At 40.4% G+C, this 18,681-nt stretch overlaps 1 protein-coding gene across 2 annotated transcripts; it reads left to right on the top strand.

The window, feature by feature from the left end:
• LOC130905531 (GTPase IMAP family member 8-like) lies at nt 1-17,808 on the top strand. 2 transcript variants are annotated; one of them, XM_057819047.1, is made up of 6 exons: nt 1-59; nt 1,193-1,730; nt 1,817-1,911; nt 2,018-2,092; nt 2,154-2,323; nt 16,839-17,808. In XM_057819047.1, the coding sequence occupies exons 1-6, from the start codon at nt 26-28 to the stop codon at nt 16,935-16,937; spliced, it is 1,011 nt and encodes a 336-aa protein (XP_057675030.1). In that variant the 5' UTR covers nt 1-25; the 3' UTR covers nt 16,938-17,808. The 2 variants fall into 2 exon arrangements, with proteins under 2 accessions (XP_057675030.1, XP_057675029.1); XM_057819046.1 differs by lacking the exon at nt 16,839-17,808 and having other exon boundaries at nt 2,154-8,641.
• Nucleotides 17,809-18,681: the final 873 nt, after the last annotated feature.

The following is an 18,681-nucleotide window of genomic DNA, read 5'->3' as shown; positions in this document are numbered from 1 at the left end:
CCTGCTACACCAATTTTTTCCTTACATGGCAGCAACAATGAATGATAAAAATCCATCACGTAAGTATAAATGTGCTATTTACTGAGAGTAATATTTATAAAGGAATTACAGCAATCTAATCTAATAATAATTACCAAATGTGCTTTTTTTAGTAAAATGCAGCTGAATTGTTTTAGTTTCAATTCTCTTCATCGTTACATATTTAGTAAATTGTTGCCTTTGCTATTGTAAGTGTGTCTCCATGTTTAAAGAGTAGTAATTGTTAACCCCTCAACCTGCAAAACTCTGGGCATGCTATTTCATCAAATTCAAACTAGGAACATCCCGATCACATATTTTTGCACCCGAGTCCTTGTCACCTGATTTGGAAGATCTGCCGATACAGTGTCCCGATCCAATACGTTTTATTTTATTTATTTATTTTGAACAAAAGTTCCAAACATATTGCAGTACTGTACTTCCTCTTCCCCTTTTTCCAGGAGTGCGGTGGAGTATAAAATGTATTTATATTTTTGTTTCATTTGGCAATGCCATCGTATTTCTGAATTAGTTTGTTATTTCTGAATTAGTTTGTTATTCTTTAGCCCTTCAAAAATAATGACATGTGGATATTTATTTATTTATTTATTTATTTATTAGAAACCCGACCCTTGTCGTATCAAAATGTCGTGATCAGCCCGATTTCCAACCGGGGACATCCCTATTTAAAACCGTAACCAGAGAAACAATAACAATGATTTTAAAATGTTCTAGTGCTTCTGCAAATCTATTATGTTGTGTTTCGAAAGCTTGTGCAAGAAGTGATGAATAATTTCCCCTATTGTATTTGCCTTTTGTATCCTTTGTTATCAACTGAAAAATCGGTGCTTAGACTGTTGCATTTTGGTGCCATTTGAATAAAAGGAAGTGAAGGAGCTTCTGACGGACACCATGACTAATAGAAAAACAATGAAGTGCCGCCATCTAGTGGAATTTTTAGGCAATTCTAAATAGTTTTCAAGACAGTATCTATTGATCGTGGATTTTTTGTATTTGCAACGGGGCTACGTCATGTGTAATAGGTATGTAAAACGTTTGTCATACTATATATGCGAATCAACAGACAGACAGTCAGCTCTTGATGATAGAAGAAATCCATAATTCTACAAAGGTTTGCTCACCAGTTTTAATCTTGCTCTTTTTGTTTCAACAGGGTATCAACAACCTTTGACGACTGCTCTTTTTGGAAACGGAATTATATTAAAGAATTTCATCGGAAAATTGATCCTTGCAAATGAAGATGTTTTTAAAACAATGTCAAATGACTTCAGTGTGGAAGAAAACGATTCTTTCAAAGTTGTCAACACCCCAAATTTCTTTGAAGGATGCTCCACTCCAAACCAGCAGATAATTGACTTCATGGCTTTGTCCTACCCTGGTCCTGAATTGTTCCTCCTGGCTGTTGATTCTGAAACCTCAAGCTCTGACGATGTGGTAGCTCAAATTCGAAGACTCGAGGAAGTCTTTGGAAACTCAATCAGACATCATTTGATTGTCATTTTTAATAAACAGGAATTGTACAATTCACTTCTTTATCTGAGAGATAACAACATTCAGTTAGAAATGCTCGATGAAAACCTGGCCAGTGACTGCAAGAAATGGGGTGCGGATCGTCAATCATTTCTGTTTGACTATAAAGATTACAGTCACCGAGTTGTACAGCAAAGAAGGAAAGAACTAAAGATAAGAAGGTAAAATGTTCTTGATTTTTATAGTTATAAAAAGAGCATTTTGTTTCTTAAGATTCAATGAAATGACATTTTGAATCATTGCCAAGGTCTTTGGGGGTGGAGACCGAGACAAAATCAAAACCTACAAAATGGAACTATGGGAGATACAACACAATTGGTCGGGCATCACAATTGACTGCACGTACGTCTCCAATCTTTGCATGTTGTACAATTTGCATGTATTTCAAGCAAATACTAATTGATGATCATACTTTGCATCTTGACTGCATCTGGTGCAACGAATAAAGACAACGTCAGTCAAGGAGATCTAATCACCGCACTGAAATATCACCCACATCCAGCAAGAGCTGCAGGTCCTAGATGTATGCTTTATCCTAAGGGCTATTTTATAATTTAGTTGATAAATAAAATTGTCCTTTTCAGGGAGGATGCCCAGTGGACTGGCTGAAAGTGATTTCAATATCATACTCATGGGACGCTCTGGAACTGGAAAGAGTGCTTCTGCAAATACCATCTTGCAGATTGTTGATAGGAAAAAAAAGATGTCTTTCAAATCTTATGCCAGCTCTGTACCGGTCACAACCACAGTTGAGGTGAGAAATGTGAAGAATCTGTTTGGAATGCCTGTGAATGTGATCGACACTCCAGACTTCTTCAGAGACACGCTACCTAATTCTCAGGACGAGCTAGACAATTGTAAATCTTACATTACTGACAATTGTATAATATTACTCGTATTTCAGCTCGGTCGCATTACAGATCTTGATAATGATTTAATGGGGAAGCTGGAGAAAAGTTTTGGTCAAAATATCAGAGAACACACAATTGTCCTGATCACTCATGGAGATGACCTAGAAGGAGACCTTGAGGAATACATACGACAAAATCCTCATCTCTTAGAAATTGTGTGTAAGTGCTCTGGCCTATATCACCTATTCAACAACAAGTCCAGGGATCCAAAACAAGTCAAAGAGCTGACCAAAATGATTACTCAACTCAATCAAGCCTACAATCCAAAGGAGGATAGGTGTGCTTTTCAATAGTGTAGTTTGAGATTAATTTTAATCCACATTGCAGAAAGCTCAACAGTAAATGCAGAACTGAACATGGTTTGACTCTATGTTATGAATACTATTGTTCTTACAGTACAAAATCATCCATCCTTTTTTTCTTTTCTGGGGCTCTAGCCAATCCTAGTCAAGAGGATTGATCCCAGTATAGTGATGACGCTTTTTTTTTTCACTGACCCATTTTATCATCTTGCTTGGGTTGTTTTCATGCGTCAGTTGAATGTGAAAGACTTTCTTGTCGATACTTTGAATATTTCATCATCGATGGTTAACATTTTAATGGGAGTGACAATATTGTTGTTCGGATAATGTAAATAATTGTTCTACCGTATGTTAATGAGTGTGAAGTACAATTATGGCAGTTTTCTTTTTCTAGTGATAAGTATACACTTAAATATTCAGGATGGGGCAAAAATATGGACACAGTGAATATATATACATTTAAAAAAAATAATAAAATTAAAAAAAAAAGATAAAATGTTCAAGTCTAGAACTACTTTTGGCCTAACCTGTGCACCTATCTATTTTTTAACTGGTTGTATGAATCTATATATTTTGTCAATGGAGCGTGTACTTTGAAATAGCTATAAATTACTAAATTTTCAACAGATTTTCAAACAGGTTAGTTTTTCATAAACGAAATAGACGAAGTAAATGGACAGCATACTTCAAGGTGCTATGAAATACTACAGCGAGTGACTTTAAAATGATAGCAGACCATAATTTGGTGTAACGAGTACCTTTAAGCCTGAGTTATGCTACTGCGTTACGGTGATGGTGAAGCGACTACGGCAGGGGTCCCCAAACCTTTTCCTGTGAGTGCCACATAACTTTTCCCTTCTACGATGAGGGGCCGGGTCAGTTTGTAACGGAAAAAGTGTGACGATTGCAGGAGTGCCTAAATGTAAAAATGTATTGTTTGTCAGAAAGCCACAATCAAATAACCCTTTCTGGATTCTTCACAGAACAAAAGTAAATAAAATAAAAATTATAATATAATATAATATAATATAATATAATATAATATAATATAATATAATATAATATAATATAATATAATATAATATACAGGGGTGCACATAAGTGGTCCGCATGCGCGCATGCGTACTGGACGTAGACAAACGCGCTAGCCCTCAACTGCTTCCATACGCTTTTGCGTACCAATGGCTGACCACTGTATTTGCGGCGGACACGAGAAAATAACTTCTCAAAATGTCGACTAGGCAGGCCCCACTAAGTAATTATTTCCGTGTTCCCCAAACCCCGTCAAAAGACAGACAGACGACAGAGACGTCACCAGAGCGACCGAAAAAAAGGACTTTTGCTGAAAAGTGGCTGCAGGAGGTACCGTGGCTAGAAGCAAATGATGCTCGCACGGAAATGCGGTACAAAATGTGCCGTGAGAATCCCAATGTCGCTGATAAGAGCAGCGCATTTTATGTCGGGTCAAAGAATTTCAGCCATCCAAACTTTGAAAAGCACGAAAAAAAACAGAGCATGTGGCAATTAAGCAAACTATCGATGTCAGACAGGACCCCACTCGCCCTATGGACAAGTGGCGGAATAAAGGTAATGAAAAACAGCGCCATGCACTGACAAATGTGTTTTTGCTCACATTTTACAAAGCTAAACATGCACGTTCAATGAGGTCTTATGAGGAGGACATCCCACTTTTACAAAGGCTTGGAGTTAATGTGGGAGCCGCATAATGCCCTTTATTTTGAATTGGTGCTTTTATGTTTATTTCTTTACATTTCAGTTCAAAGTAATGGCAATTTTGTTGTGCCAGTTTATGTTAATCAAGCATTAATTGTTGATATAATTAATTTAAGTTAATTAGCTCTAAGTAAAGCTTGTCATAATTTTATCGCATCAGGCGGGTCGGCTCTCAAGCTCAATGAGGACCAAGTCACATCTGCAGGTCCTCCTCTGAGAACCTGGGCAAAAAAAATATGTGCACCCCTGATAATATAATATAATATAATATAATATAATATAATATAATATAATATAATATAATATAATATAATATAATATAATATAATACTATCAATTAAATAGATAATAACCAAATAACCCTCTCTGGGTTCTTCACAGAAAAAAAGCCAAGAAATAAATAACACTATTGAAAAAAAAAAAAAAAAAAATGTTCGGAGGGCCAGACCAAATGTGGAGGCGGGCCGTATCCCGCAGGCCGTAGTTTGGGGACCCATGGACTACGGCGTCAATGAGCATTCCGTGGCGTTGCTCTGTAATTCCCCCTCAAGCCACTAGAGGGGTGTGGCGTTGTGTTTGTAGGGTTTTGGGCGACTCTTGACGACTTCTAGTTTTCTTCCGGTTACACTGCAATACTAAAACGCTACCGGAGATAAAACGTTTGAATGTGGATCTTCAGCTCATCAACGATGAACAACAAATGTTGATCATACAAATGTTGAGGCGCAGGCGACGCAGAAGACTGTTTCGGAGGCGGTCTGTCGGACTGTTGATGCCGTCACATTACGGATTCTAGCCTTGGGTGGAAGACAGCAAGCTGTGGCGGCTAGCTTCAAACTGGCGTCGAGCACTGTGTCCAGCGTTTTGTCCGAGGTCTGTAAAGAATAGTGGACAGGCCTCCAGCCCGTGTCCTCCAACCAGCCAGTGGGAAGCAATAGCAGATTTCTGGCGGCTACGGAACTTCCCAAACTGCGTTGTAAGCCTTGATGGTAAACACATTGTCATAAAAGCACCGAGACACTCTCAGTGGTAATGTATCAAGTGTGTGATTTGTCTAGTTGAAAATTAAACATCAAAACAACTCTTTTGACACCAAACGTGTTTTATTCTTCATATACTTGAAGTGTGACTCGTAAATAAGTCACAGACTAACAGCAAACATATGTACACAATAAATAATGAAGTGCACCAACCAAAAATACGACATAAAGTGATAAAAAGCTGGCAGTTTTTGGCCGACTGGGTCACCGCTTCGTGTGCCCATTCGATTCCGAACACACACATACTTGTCGCGGTGGTTCGTCCATTTTTTTATTCGATCGCTGGCTGACCTCCAGCCCCTTATTTTCAGCAATCTCCTCCCACGAATTGCTTACCATTTGGCAATCTTCATAATGTCTTGACGAGACATTGTAGAAGTTGTCGTACTTGCTCTTGTTGATACTCTCGTCCATTTTGGTCCATTTTTGCGTGTAGCAAAATAATGTTTGACAATGGCGATGATTTTGCGCTGAACCGGAAACAGTCTGAGCCGACCAATCACAGTCCATTTCTACCACGTCACACGCATTGACGCGACGCGAGTCAGAAAATTATGAAGGAACAAGAGAGGCTACAGCGGCGGGTCGTAAATCGGGTTTTCCTTGACGGTGAGGTCTGCCAGGGAAGCAAAACTCGGCCTTAAAGGGTATTATAATACTAAGGGGCTGTGAGATATCAATAGAACCGTTATGTGGCAAGATAACAAATATTAATTAAGTTAATGAAAAAATAAATCACATTCATGAGCAATTATCGAAAATAGATAAAAAATAATTAACATTTCTGAAAGTATTCCGGAAACAGCCGAATGGGGCGGAGACGTCACAACAAGGAAACAAAAGGTCAAGGCAGGTGCCATCGTTGTTTATCGACGAGAGGGTTGCGTTCGTGTTTTATCAAAAAATCGCTAAAATGGTTCAAACCTGTCGTGCTATGTGGCGTAAATAGCCTTTTGTCGCAATGTAGTCCCCATGAGTTCCCGAACGTGAGAAAAAGACTGGACTACGCAGACAATGAGTAAAGTTCGTCCGTGCTAAGAGGGCTAATTTTGCAGACCGGGCCTCCAGCAAGGTTTTGTATGGTGCGCATTTTACACCTGAAAGCTATTCGAACTATGGACAAATGAAATCAGGTTTTGCTAAGAAATTGCTGCTGAAAGCAGGTGCGGTGCCCACCATAACGCGCAGCCACCTAAATGTCCCGAGATATCAAGAAAGAGGACGATGACTGGCTCTGATGAGACCACCCCACCACCCCAGACAAACCAAAAGAGCGGAGCAGCCAAGCTCGAAATGGCCAGAGTGAGTATTCTTTTAGAATAAAAACATCACGCATTGGATATAGGACTGGACACATATATAAATTATCGTTCGTAAAATATATAGAACAAATCCTCTAATCCCATTCATATTTGTGTCTGTTGGCAGAGCGAAAACCTATGATAGCACAATAAATGATAATTATTCTATACATTACTTTATTTTGCGGTCACGGTGTATCAGCTTCACAAAAAGAAATGCAAAACAAACCATTCGGTGTTTCCCATACGATCTGTTGCCGGTGTTTCATCAGTGTGATTGCTCCCCTCAATGATCCTTTCATTAGGTTACATTGGCTTTCGTTTGGCCTCAAATTGATAACCCAAAACACCAAAGAAAGGTTCATAACTCTCCTCGTCACCATTACAAGAACGTTCGTTACGTTGGATTCGTCGCTGCAACTAGAAACAAAATTGTCCGCCATCATCGCCGCCATTCAGGGGTGGACTGGTAATCTGTGGGTTCTGGAGGATCACAGAACGGCCGGTGCCCTGGGCGGCCGGCGGCCGCCATTCATTATACATCACTGTTTTTATCCCCCCAGCCTGTCATTATCTACAGTTCGCATCCAATCCGACTGGTGGCAGCAATGCGCCTGGCTGTTCATCGCCAGTCTGATAGAAGAACGAAGAAAACACAAGTACCCTTCATTGGTTCTTTGTAGAAGGAAACTAGCGACGAGCGTTAATGCACAATATGGATGGTGGTGGCAAAAAAAAAAGAAAAAAAAGAGAGAAGGGTGGCGCGGAGAAGGTTAGGGAGAAAAAAAATTAAAGAAACTGGAGAGCGAAGCATTAAAATGTCATAAGTTGACAAATATTTTCGCAAGCAGCAGTCTGGCTGCAACGGCCACGGGTAACAGCAGCCTAGCCCCCGGCAATGGTGAGAGGGGTAGCGGGAGCCGCTCTGACGTGCAGCCGGTGCAGGGAGAGAGAAAAGAGGGAGTGTGTCACGATAAGCTGGTGGAAGTTCCCCAGACAAGCGCAGGGCAAGTAAAAAGGGATGAAGAGGGTCACTTGCTCGGTATACCGGCAATTGTTATCCACCAGGTAGCTACATTTTAAATGAAATAAATGACAATTAAAGGGTTAGTGCCAGCGAGTCCGTTTGTAATCGTGTCAAGTTACAGTATGCTAGTCCTATTATCACTCTCCGAAAGAAAAATGTTTTAGCTGTAAAACAACGTATGCACACGCAGCAGCAATATTAATTCATAAGAAATATAACAAAATATTAATAAAATGAATGGTTTTACTTTAAAGTTTAGTCAGTTGGTATATTTTTTTAATCATGTATATATCGTTTAGTTTTCTGGTTAATACATTCCAATGAAGGTAATGTATCCAGGATTTGTCTTGAAATGTTTATTGTATTTTCATTGAAATTTATTATTTGTATGGCAAGATTAATTATGGCAGGGGTCTCCAAACCGGTCCTCAAGGGCCGCTGTGGGGCCTGGTTTTTGTTTCAACCGATCGAGTACCGACAGTTTAACCAATGAAGTTTCTGCTAAAACAAGCAGCACCTGACTGCAATGACCTGATTGCACTTGTAAAACACCAGATTGGTGCATAGGTGTTGTCTTGTTTTGTTGGAATGAAATCCTGCGCCCGCTGCGGCCCTATGTGGAATAGTTTGGAGACCACTGAATTATGGCATGAACAATGAAATCATTTTATAGACAGAGATATATAGAGATATATTATAATAAATTAGATACATAAAACTTGAAAAATAAATTCTTTCATTTGTTTTTTCAGGTTGATCATAGAGCTAGTACAGAAAATGAACCAACTCCAGTTCAGCCTTGCAGTACTTTGAGCGCTCCAAGTCAGACAGTCACAGTCTAGACACATTTTCTTCATTTTCTCTCAAAGTGCACGAAATTGATGCATTTTACAATAAAATGTTAAAAAAAAAAAAAAGGTGGGGTCTGTGTTTCCCTTCGTATAGCGATTCTTGTGGGCTGGGCCGAGTCAAAGTCCAGGGCTGCTTTTTAGTCCCAGTCCGCCCCTGCCGCCATTCAGTACTAAGCACTGAGCCGGTTGTTTCCTTGTTGTGACGTCACACACACTATATGCTAGATTTCCGGGATCTCGGGCACCGGTCGTTTTAGCTTGACAATCGATCCAAATTTCTATCATTTTCTTGGTGTTGCGATGTGTGTAATTACACGAAGTGGCATAATATGAATCCAAAAGGCATGTGTTTATGGATAAATGATGGAATATTAGCATTTCCCCTGGTGCAGTAATGCCCTTTAAGATCCACCATCTTTTGTCAATAAAATGGCAAATACCCTCCCTCAAAAACAGCAAAAAAAACTTTCAAATGCGTTTAAATTATTCTCATGAAATAATTCTACTGGCTTACCTTGAAATTTTAAAATTGGCCTATAACATTAGGGTTTGTCAGCGTAGAGCAATGAAATTTGGGGAGTCTATACCTTGTCTAAAACCGCTTCAAAAAAGCATTGGCACCCATATTCCAAACCCAACAGGAAATTGGTTATTTTGGATCGAATATGAAATTTTTATCGATTTACAGGGTGCACATTTGAGACCTTTTCGCCGAGGGAGTTGGTTGGATCATCTTCAAAATTGGTGAGACTGTTCAGGAGACATATGAGATCTTAAGTTTCTAAAATGGTGTGTTTTCATTCACGGGTCTGACCTGGGCGTGGTGCCAAAGTCGGCCATTTTTTCGGCAAAACACCGAATTCGGTAAATGGCTAATAATTCCTTGACACAACTTTCAATCTTTTTCATATCTGCCATGTATATGCGGTATCCCAGCCTGAACACGAGTGCATTGAAATATTACCCATTAGGCCTAGCGCCCCCTAGTGAGAACAGGAAATGCCTTTTTTTACGAGACAGGTTCCTCCTCCAAGGGAAAAAAATCTGTTGACCTCAAACCTGCATCAGGGGAGCCTTAAGACCTGTGTTCAGGTGCCTGATGAAAAATATTGAGGTTTCGTTGAAGCGGAGGGGTCCAAACATGAAAGTGAAAATGATCGTCAACAATTTGTCTTGCAAAATACTTTGAACAGTCATAACTCAGCAGATATACAACATATCTGCGCCAAACTTCCCATGCTTGTTGAGAGTCATACCCTGAAGGGTCCTGTAGGGGTCATTTGCATCAACTCTACAGTGCCAACTAGTGGCGACAGAAAGGAGTTTTAAAAAAGGCCTTTTCTATTGGGTTTTTTCAACGTAGAGCAATGGAATTTGGGGAGTAGATACCTTATGCCTAACTGCTCAAAAAAGCCTCTTGCACCCATATTCCAAATCCAACAGAAAATCGGGTATTTTGGATCGAATGTGAAATTTCTGTCCATTTCTAGTACAGTTTACATTTGGAGGCCTGGACATGCACGAAAACTCACCAAATTTTGCACATACATGCGGCTTTGTGTGGATTTCGATAATCTTGCAACGTTATTTAAAAATGTAACAAAATGGCTCAGTGGCGCCCCCTTGAATTTTTCAAAAAGGCGTTTCCTATTAGGTTTTTTTAACGTAGAGCAATGAAATTTGGGGAGTCGATACCTTGTGCAAAATTGCTCCAAAAAGTCTCTTGCACCCATATTCCAAACCCAACAGGAAATCGGGTATTTTGGATCGAATGTGAAATTTTTATCAATTAACAGGGTGCACATTTGAGACCTTGTCACAGAGGGAATCAGTTGGATCATCTTCAAAATTGGTTAGACAATTCAGGAGACATATGAAATCTAAACTTTTCAAAATGGTGCGTTTTCATTCATGGGTCTGACCTGGGCGTGGTGCCAAAGTCGGCCATTTTTTCGGCAAAATGACAAATTCAGTAAAGGACTAATAGCTCCTTGAAACAACGTTCAATCTTTTTCATATCTGGCATGTATATGCGGCATCCCACCCTTAACACGAGTGCATTGAAATATTACTCATTAGGCCTAGCGCCCCTTAGTGGGAACAGGAAATGCCTTTTTTACGAAACAGGCTCCTCCTCCAAGGAAAAAAAATCTATTCACCTCAAACCTGCATCAGGGGAGCCTTAAGACATGTGTTCAGGTGCCTGATGAAAAATACTGAGGTTTGGTTGAAGCAGAAGGGTCCAACAGGAGAAGTAAAAATTACTGAAGCTATTTCGTCTCACCACAAGGTTTGAACAGTCATAACTTCTACAACATATCTGCGCCAAACATATCGTGCTTGTTGAGTCATAGTCTGAAGGGTCCTGTAGGGGTCATTTGCATCAACCCTACAGCGCCAACTAGTGGCAATAGAAAGTCACTCATTTTTTAAAATATATGTCCAGTTCTTTTCAGGTTGGTCATTGTAGTTTCAAGACCTTTTAAAATACTTATTTTACGGCCCATGTCCACATGTCTCTGTCTGTTGCTGTGATGACCCTTTATTCGCTCCTTTTTTGTAGTCCTCTGTCCAATAGGGGTTTTTATCTCTTCGGTGTGTGAATGTAAAGAGGCAACTTTTGCGCATGTTAGGTTCTAATGAGATGATTAGAGAGGACGATCTGCCACCACCCTGACCTGTACACTGTCCGAGTTGCATGACGTCCGAGTTGCGCTAGATTGCGAGGGCCCGTTCAGTCCTGCTTGCAGGCCTAGTTAATATTGTAACGCTTGCTTGGCGGCGAAAAATTAGACACGGAAGTCGTGGTATTTTTCTCCCTTTTTACTCTGCTTACCGCCAACAACTCCGCCCCCAAAGAAAAAGAGGCAACGATATAGACCCCAATCACCAACGTCACACAATGATCTTAATTGTGGTTGTCAGCCCAAAATATTCTAAATATATATTAAATGCATCTTACCAGATATAAAATGACTACTACATAGTCTGTGGTGATCGTTTGGTGCCCAGATTTCTTGTCGAATTACAGCAGTCCATCTCGCTCTCATCTTCGGGTCTCTCAGAATACGGTAGAAGTCTCTCCATCTATCTTCTCTATTACAGCAACCAACCGCCACACACGCCTTCACCATTTTGATTATTAATATTAACGAGCAGAAAAACACGCCGTAATAGGAGGCATGTACGTAGCGGTAATGTGTAAACATGACAATATGGCGGCTCCAGTCAGGGGGGCGGAGTTGTGACGTCATGTGATTGGGGTCTATACACAGGTGGCAATCTTGTCCATCAATTGGATGACGCACTGGCACACCGGGTGCACCAATAAGAACCTCGCGTTGATGTGTCAATCACGGTGCCGCCGCCAGACCCCGGTGACGCTACAATATTCTGACAGAAGAGCCAACGACGTCATGCATTAAGAGAGACAATAGCTAATTAATATGCTAACTCGCCACCCTGTGGTCTGGGGTGTGATTTGCAACCTGTCAAAATGACGGACGGACTTCAGCTTTTTCCGTCACGTTTTAAAAAACCGGTCAACGACGGAAAATATCCGGTTAACGCGACCCCTGCATACAACTGAATCTAATTTTTACTAAATAAGGTTTTCCCAAATTCAATAAGTGTACAAACTGCAACAAGGATACTCCAAATATGTATTTGGCGATGTCAACCTGTACAACAGTTCTTGTTCCCGGTAACTTAGACACATCGCTTTTGAACTACAGGATTCTATTGCCTCCAAGTACTTGTCTGCTTTTCAATCTGAATGTTGTCAAATTTCTCAAATAAGCAAGCTCTTCCATCACTTGCAACTTTCATGATAGTTAAAAAATATGGGGCTACATCAGTCTCATCGTGAACACACACATCCAACACAAAACACACACTTTAATTTGAAATTCCCACTCACGAGTGTGTTGATTTTTTTGAGACTCATTTTGCGCAGCCGAGATTTTTTTTCCAAACGGAGCCCGTCTGCAGCCAATCACACGGGCTGGGCTGTTTTGTTACGTCACTGTTGTGCGCCTTTGGGTTCAGCACAAGAAACTGCATCAAGCTGCCAACTTCGGTAAAGTTAGCAGAGTTTTCTAAATAAGTGGTGAAGCTAGCCCCATTTTTCAGTTGCGTTTCCCTGAAGGTTTTATTGCATAGACAGACAATGCATGTGGATCCCACGGGTTTATAAAAAGAAAATCATGACAGAGTCGTTGCGTGGAAGTATAGTTCAGTGGTATAACCGAACACACCGTGTGGCTGACGTGACGGGGAGATAGAGAGGGCGGTTCTATTTTACTTTCTCTTTTCATGTTTTGTTGTTGCCGTCAACTGGAGCGGACAGTAGGCGTATTGTGTTGCACAAGTTCTGAAATAAATCGTGCGATCTCGGTTCACAGGGATGGGGCCCCCTCGCCCCCAGCGCAGCCACCGATCGGGGCAGACTGGCGCTTCTTTTACACGGTAGTATTTAGGCTGGCTCTCCAGAGGTTAGAAGCCACCTGGGTTCTTCCCCAGCAGTTTTCAGGCTAGCCAGCCACAGCGACCGGCTGCCCTCACCTTCATTGCACCTCGGGGTTTCGTCGCTAGGAGGTCCCTCCGGGTAAGCCACCCTTTTCCCCCTTCTTGGAACCGGTGTTGATTTTCTCTCACAAGAAAATCCGATGTGCACCCGTCTGTGGCGCTGTCATGTCGTATTTCGAGCATTTCGTCGGATGTAAAAACAAATGGCGAGTCAAATTTTACGTCGGATGTCGAAAAGATGGTGTGTCGAACCGATCGTAAATCGAGTTACTGCTGTATTTTAATTTACTTGTATTTTCCTCAATTAAAACATAAATTATGGCTGCCTGAATATTAAAAACATTGCTGTGTAAGGGAACTATGCACACATTTTGTATAATTTTTTCAAGTATGTTGACAGATTATATTCAATTTGTGCCAGTATTTACAGGAATAAATGCAAAATGTGTGGCTGTCTGAATGATAAAAATAACTGTTCCACAAACAGCAAGGCGAGTACTCTCCTTGTAGGCTGGGGTACACCTCTTTGTTCCCAAATTTATCACAGTTTAGATATTTTATGTTTCTTTTTAATCAGTGACTAGCTTTTCACTTAAATAGCTGATTGGTCTTATGACCTTTTTACTCTCCTTGCGGTTTGATTAATTTTTCAGTTTGTGCTAGTATTTACAGGAATAAGGACAGTAGTGGCTATTTGAATGATTTGAACAGTAATGTATCTAATAGTCAGGACGCCATAATTCATGTTTTTATTGAGGAAAATACAAGTAAATAAAATAGTCTCTAACGGGATAAAGTTAGGCCCAATAATATTTGGATAAGTTTTGTTATTTTAGCTGTTCATAAAAACACATTACGAAATACAATAATACAATCAATATGGATTGAAAGTGCACAATCCCAGCAGCAATTTAAGACTTTCCATTTCCAAATCGGAATAAGGGTTTAGGAATTGTAGCCCTTTACACTCTTTATACCCCTTTTTCAAGGGACGAAAAGTAATTGGACAATTGACTCTGAGGGCTGTAATTGACTCAGACGGCTTCTCCCTCGGTAATCTGTCATCAGTTAAGGATAGAAAAGGTCTGGAATTGATTCCAGGTGTGTCGTTTTGCATTTGGAAGCTGTTGTTGTGACCACACATCATGCATTCAAAGGAGCTCTCAGTGGAGGGGAAGCAGAAGATCCTGAGACAGAAAAAACTGAAGAAATCCATAAGAGAGATAGCTGAAATGCTTGGAGAAGCCCGCACTGGTGAGGTTGACAACTCAAAAAGGCCTGGACGTCCACGGTAGACAACAGTGAAGAATGATCGCCGAATACTCTCCATGGTAAAGAAAAATCAATTTACAATATCTACAGAAATGAAGAACACTGTCCAGGAAGAGGGTGTATCTGTCTCTAAGTCTACAATAAAGAGAAGACTGAATATAAGTAAATAAAGAGGGTTCACAACAAGGTGCAAGCCATTCATCAGTCCCAAGAATAGACAGGCCAGACTTGACTTTGCCAAAAACATCTCAACAAGCCAGCCCACTTCTGGCAAAGTGTTCTATCAACAGATGAAACAAAGATAAACCTGTACCAGAATGATGGGAAGTAGGCAGGGCCAGCCCAGCCTATACGCAGACTATGTAGCTGCTTAGGGCCCCTGACCACTAGGGGGGCCCCAATCTGGTAATTGTTTAATTTATATTCTATTTTGTTTTGATACTTGATTACAAGCTTAAAAAAATGAAAATTCTTCCTTAACCTCTTTCTTTCCTCTTTTAGAAAAAGGTTTGGCGCTATCTACTGTAAGTACTGACAATCATTTGGGGTGAGAAGTTTGAAGTATTCAGTGCAACAAAATCTGATCAATATACAAAATATGGACGTATGGGTTGGATTGCATGTATGGGTTTCACAGTACACTGTGACGAAATGGTGGGCCAAAAATATGGGCCCCTTTGCATTATTTTGCTTAGGGCCCCAAAATGGCCTGGGCCGGCCCTGGAAGTAGGTTTGGAGAATAAAAAGGGAACGGCACATGATCAAAGCACACCATATCATCTGTGAAACACGGGGGAGGGAGTATAACGGCATGGGCATGCATGGCTTCCAAGCGCACCGGGTAACTTGTTTTCATTGATGACTTTACAACAGATAAAAGTAGCCGGAGGAATTCTGAACTATACAGGGATATACCTTCTGCTCAGATTCAACCAAATGCTGCAGAGTTAACTGGACGCCACTTCACAGAGCAGATGGACAATGACCCAAAGCATACACCAAACGCAACCCAGGAGTTTATTAGGGCAAAAACCTGGAAAATTCTGCAATGGCCACGTCAATTTCCAGACCTTAACCCAATTGAGCATGCATTTCAACTGCTCAAGACTAGGCTTAAGGCGGTAAGACCCACAAACAAGCAACAACTCAAGGCTGCTGCTGTAAAGGCCTGGCAAAGCATCAAGGAGGAGGAAACCCAGCGTTTGGTGATGTCCATGGGTTCCAGACTTCAGGCAGTGATTGCCTCCAAAGGATTTGCAACAAAATATTGACTACAAACTTTTTTGTTTTGATTATGCTTTATTGTCCAATTACTTTTGAGCCCCTGAAATGTGTTTCTAAGAAAATGTACACAATTCCTTAATTTTCAGTCAGATGTTGTACAGTCTGCACTTCAATATTATTTCAATATATTTTATTTCAAGTCCAAGGTGTTTGAATGTAGAGCCCAACTTATGAAAATTGTGTGTCTGTCCAAATATTATCGGGCCTAACTGTAGACCGATGCTTCCTGTATGACAGTCAACTGCTTATACCACTGAACTACAATTCCACACGAAAACGCCATCATGATTTTCTTTTATAAACCCGACGGAATCCACATGTGTTGTCTGTCTCTGTGCAAAAAACCCTAATGGGAAACACAACTGAAAAGAAAGTGCGGCTGGCTTCACCACTTACTTAGAAGACGCACAGAACTCGACGACGCACAGCAGTGATGTGCAAAACCAGCCCTGCCCGTGTGATTGTTTAAGAATGGAGACATCTGATTGGCTTCATACAGGCTCTGTTTAGAAAAAATGCAAGTGTGTTTCTCGGCTGCACGAAATGAATCTCAAAAAGATCAACACTCGTGAGTGGGAATTTCAAATTAAAAACTCGTTATAAAAGCACGTAAGATGATTCACACACACATTTGATTAATGTGTGTGTTTTGTGTGATATGTGTTTACTAATCGTAGAATGCGTGTGTTTTGTTCATGTGTGTTTTGTGTGATGTGTTAACAAATTGTACAATGCGTGTGTGTTTCGTGTCATATGTGTTTATAAATCCCACATGCATGTATTTCGTGTTAGATCTATGTGTTCACTATGAGACTGATCTAGGCCCATAAAAAAATAAAACAATATTGTTAAATTGGAAAATTAAACAAAATATTAACACTAACCAATGGTGAAATTTAATAATACAACATATACTACTGGTGAAAATATCTGAAAAACCGTTCTGCTTTAACTAAAACCACCCAAAAATTTATAGGTTTTTATATTCTAATGATAACTTCAACTAAATGCTTCCTGTAGCTGCAGATCAGTCTGGCACATCGATCTGGACTAATCTTGGCCCATTCTCCTCTACAAAACTGCTGTACTTCAGTCAAATTCCTGGGATGTCTGGCATGAATCACCGTCTTTAGGTCATGCCACAGCATCTCAATGGGGTTCAAGTCTGGACTTTGACGTGGCCGATCAAGAACATGTATTTTTTCCCATCTTAAACCATTCTGAAGTTGATTTCTTTCTGTGTTTTGGATCATTGTCTTGTTGCTGTATCCAACCTCTTTTTAGCTTCAACTGTTTGACAGGCGGCCTCAGGTTTTCCTGCAAAACATCCTAATAAACTTTTAAATTCATTCTTCCATTAATGATTGCAAGTTGTCCAGGCCCTGAGGCAGAAAACAGCCCCAAATCATGATGCTCCCTCCACCATGCTTGACGGTGGAGATGATGTTGATAATTGTGTTTGTGTTGGTGAGCTGGTCCATTTTTCCTCCACATATGACGTGTGTTACTCCCAAACAACTCAACTTCGGTTTCATCAGTCCGCAAAATATTTTGCCAAAACGTCTGCGGAGTGTCCAAATGCCTTTTTGCGAACATTAAACGAGTAACAATGTTTTTTTTTAGATAGCAGTGGCTTCCTCAATGGAGTCCTCCCACGAACACAATTTTGGGCATAGTTTTACATAAAGTTGATGTGTGGACAGAGATATTGGACTGTGCCAGTGATTTCTGTAAGTCTTTAGCAGACACTCTAGGGTTCTTTTTTTACCTCTCTTAGTATTCTGCGCTCAACTCTTGGCGTCATCTTTGGTGGACGGCCGCTCCTTGGGAGAGAAGCAACACTGCCAAACTCTCTCCATTTGTAGACAACTTCTCTGACTGTCGATTGATGAACAGCCAGACTTATACAGAATGTTTTGTATCCTTTCGCATGCTGCATATCAGCCAATGCTTCTCATCAAGACATTTCTTACCAGGTGCGTGTTTTATAGTGGGCAGGGCAGCTTTAAACCACTAATCATTCATTGGTCACTAGCAGGGGTGAAAGTGGGCCAGAACGGTCAGGAACGCAGTTCCGGTATAAGATTCAGGGCCAGAACACAGTTCCGGTATAAGATTTATGGCAGGAATGCTGTTCCGGTACATGGTGCTTTGATTCCGAAAATATGACGGCAAATGTCAAAATGCTATGTAATTTTTTTTTTTTTTTTTAAATGCTAAGGTGCCACAAATGCATTTCATCTCCAAGAAGAAAACAATCTACCAACATCAGATTTACATACACAAGTGCTTTGGTAGCGTCATCCGTTTCCACAAATATTTATTATTGAATTTATTCCATGGACGGCATGGAGGTTTCCTCAGCTCCTGCAGTTATCTGAGTCTGACGATGATGAGGCACGTCAATGTGCGAATGCACTCAGCAAAGCAAAACACCTGGACTCATTTATCCGTTCAAGTGGCCGACATACTGACATGTGATCAGCAGAGACAGTTACAGTAGCTGTGATTGGTTCAAATGTGCATGTTTTCTGGAACAGCAAAAAAAAAAAAAAAAAGGTTGAATTGATGCGACAAAAAAAAGGCAATGCAACATAAAATGGATCAAACCTTTAAGAGTAACGAAAGAGTTGAGGAGGCTTATTTATCATATTTAGTTTAATTCGCTCTGATGGGGAGGTTCTGAAAATCTTAGCTGTCAATGTGCACTTTGGATGTATTTTTGTTCATTTATGTTAGGCTACTTATTCATTTCCTTATGATTTAAAAAACTCAATGTTTGCGCATCTTCAAAATATATACCATTTCACTCTGCATTATAGTTTGCCCCCCCCCCCCCCAAAAAAAAGAAATAAAAAATAAT

The sequence above is a fragment of the Corythoichthys intestinalis genome, chromosome 17 (assembly GCF_030265065.1).
Source record: "Corythoichthys intestinalis isolate RoL2023-P3 chromosome 17, ASM3026506v1, whole genome shotgun sequence".
Taxonomy (NCBI): Eukaryota; Metazoa; Chordata; class Actinopteri; order Syngnathiformes; family Syngnathidae; genus Corythoichthys; species Corythoichthys intestinalis.
The sequence above is the reverse complement of the archived record's forward strand: the minus strand, read 5'-3'. Positions and strand labels throughout refer to the sequence as shown.

What these genes read in the sequence shown, in the direction of transcription:
- LOC130905531 (XM_057819046.1), top strand. Translation starts at nt 26, where the DNA reads ATGGCAGCAACAATGAATGATAAAAATCCATCAC. An exon ending in AAAGAACTAAAGATAAGAAG is followed by an intron (nt 1,731 to 1,816) that starts GTAAAATGTTCT and finishes ATCATTGCCAAG; the next exon opens with GTCTTTGGGGGTGGAGACCG. An exon ending in AAGAGCTGCAGGTCCTAGAT is followed by an intron (nt 2,093 to 2,153) that starts GTATGCTTTATC and finishes TGTCCTTTTCAG; the next exon opens with GGAGGATGCCCAGTGGACTG.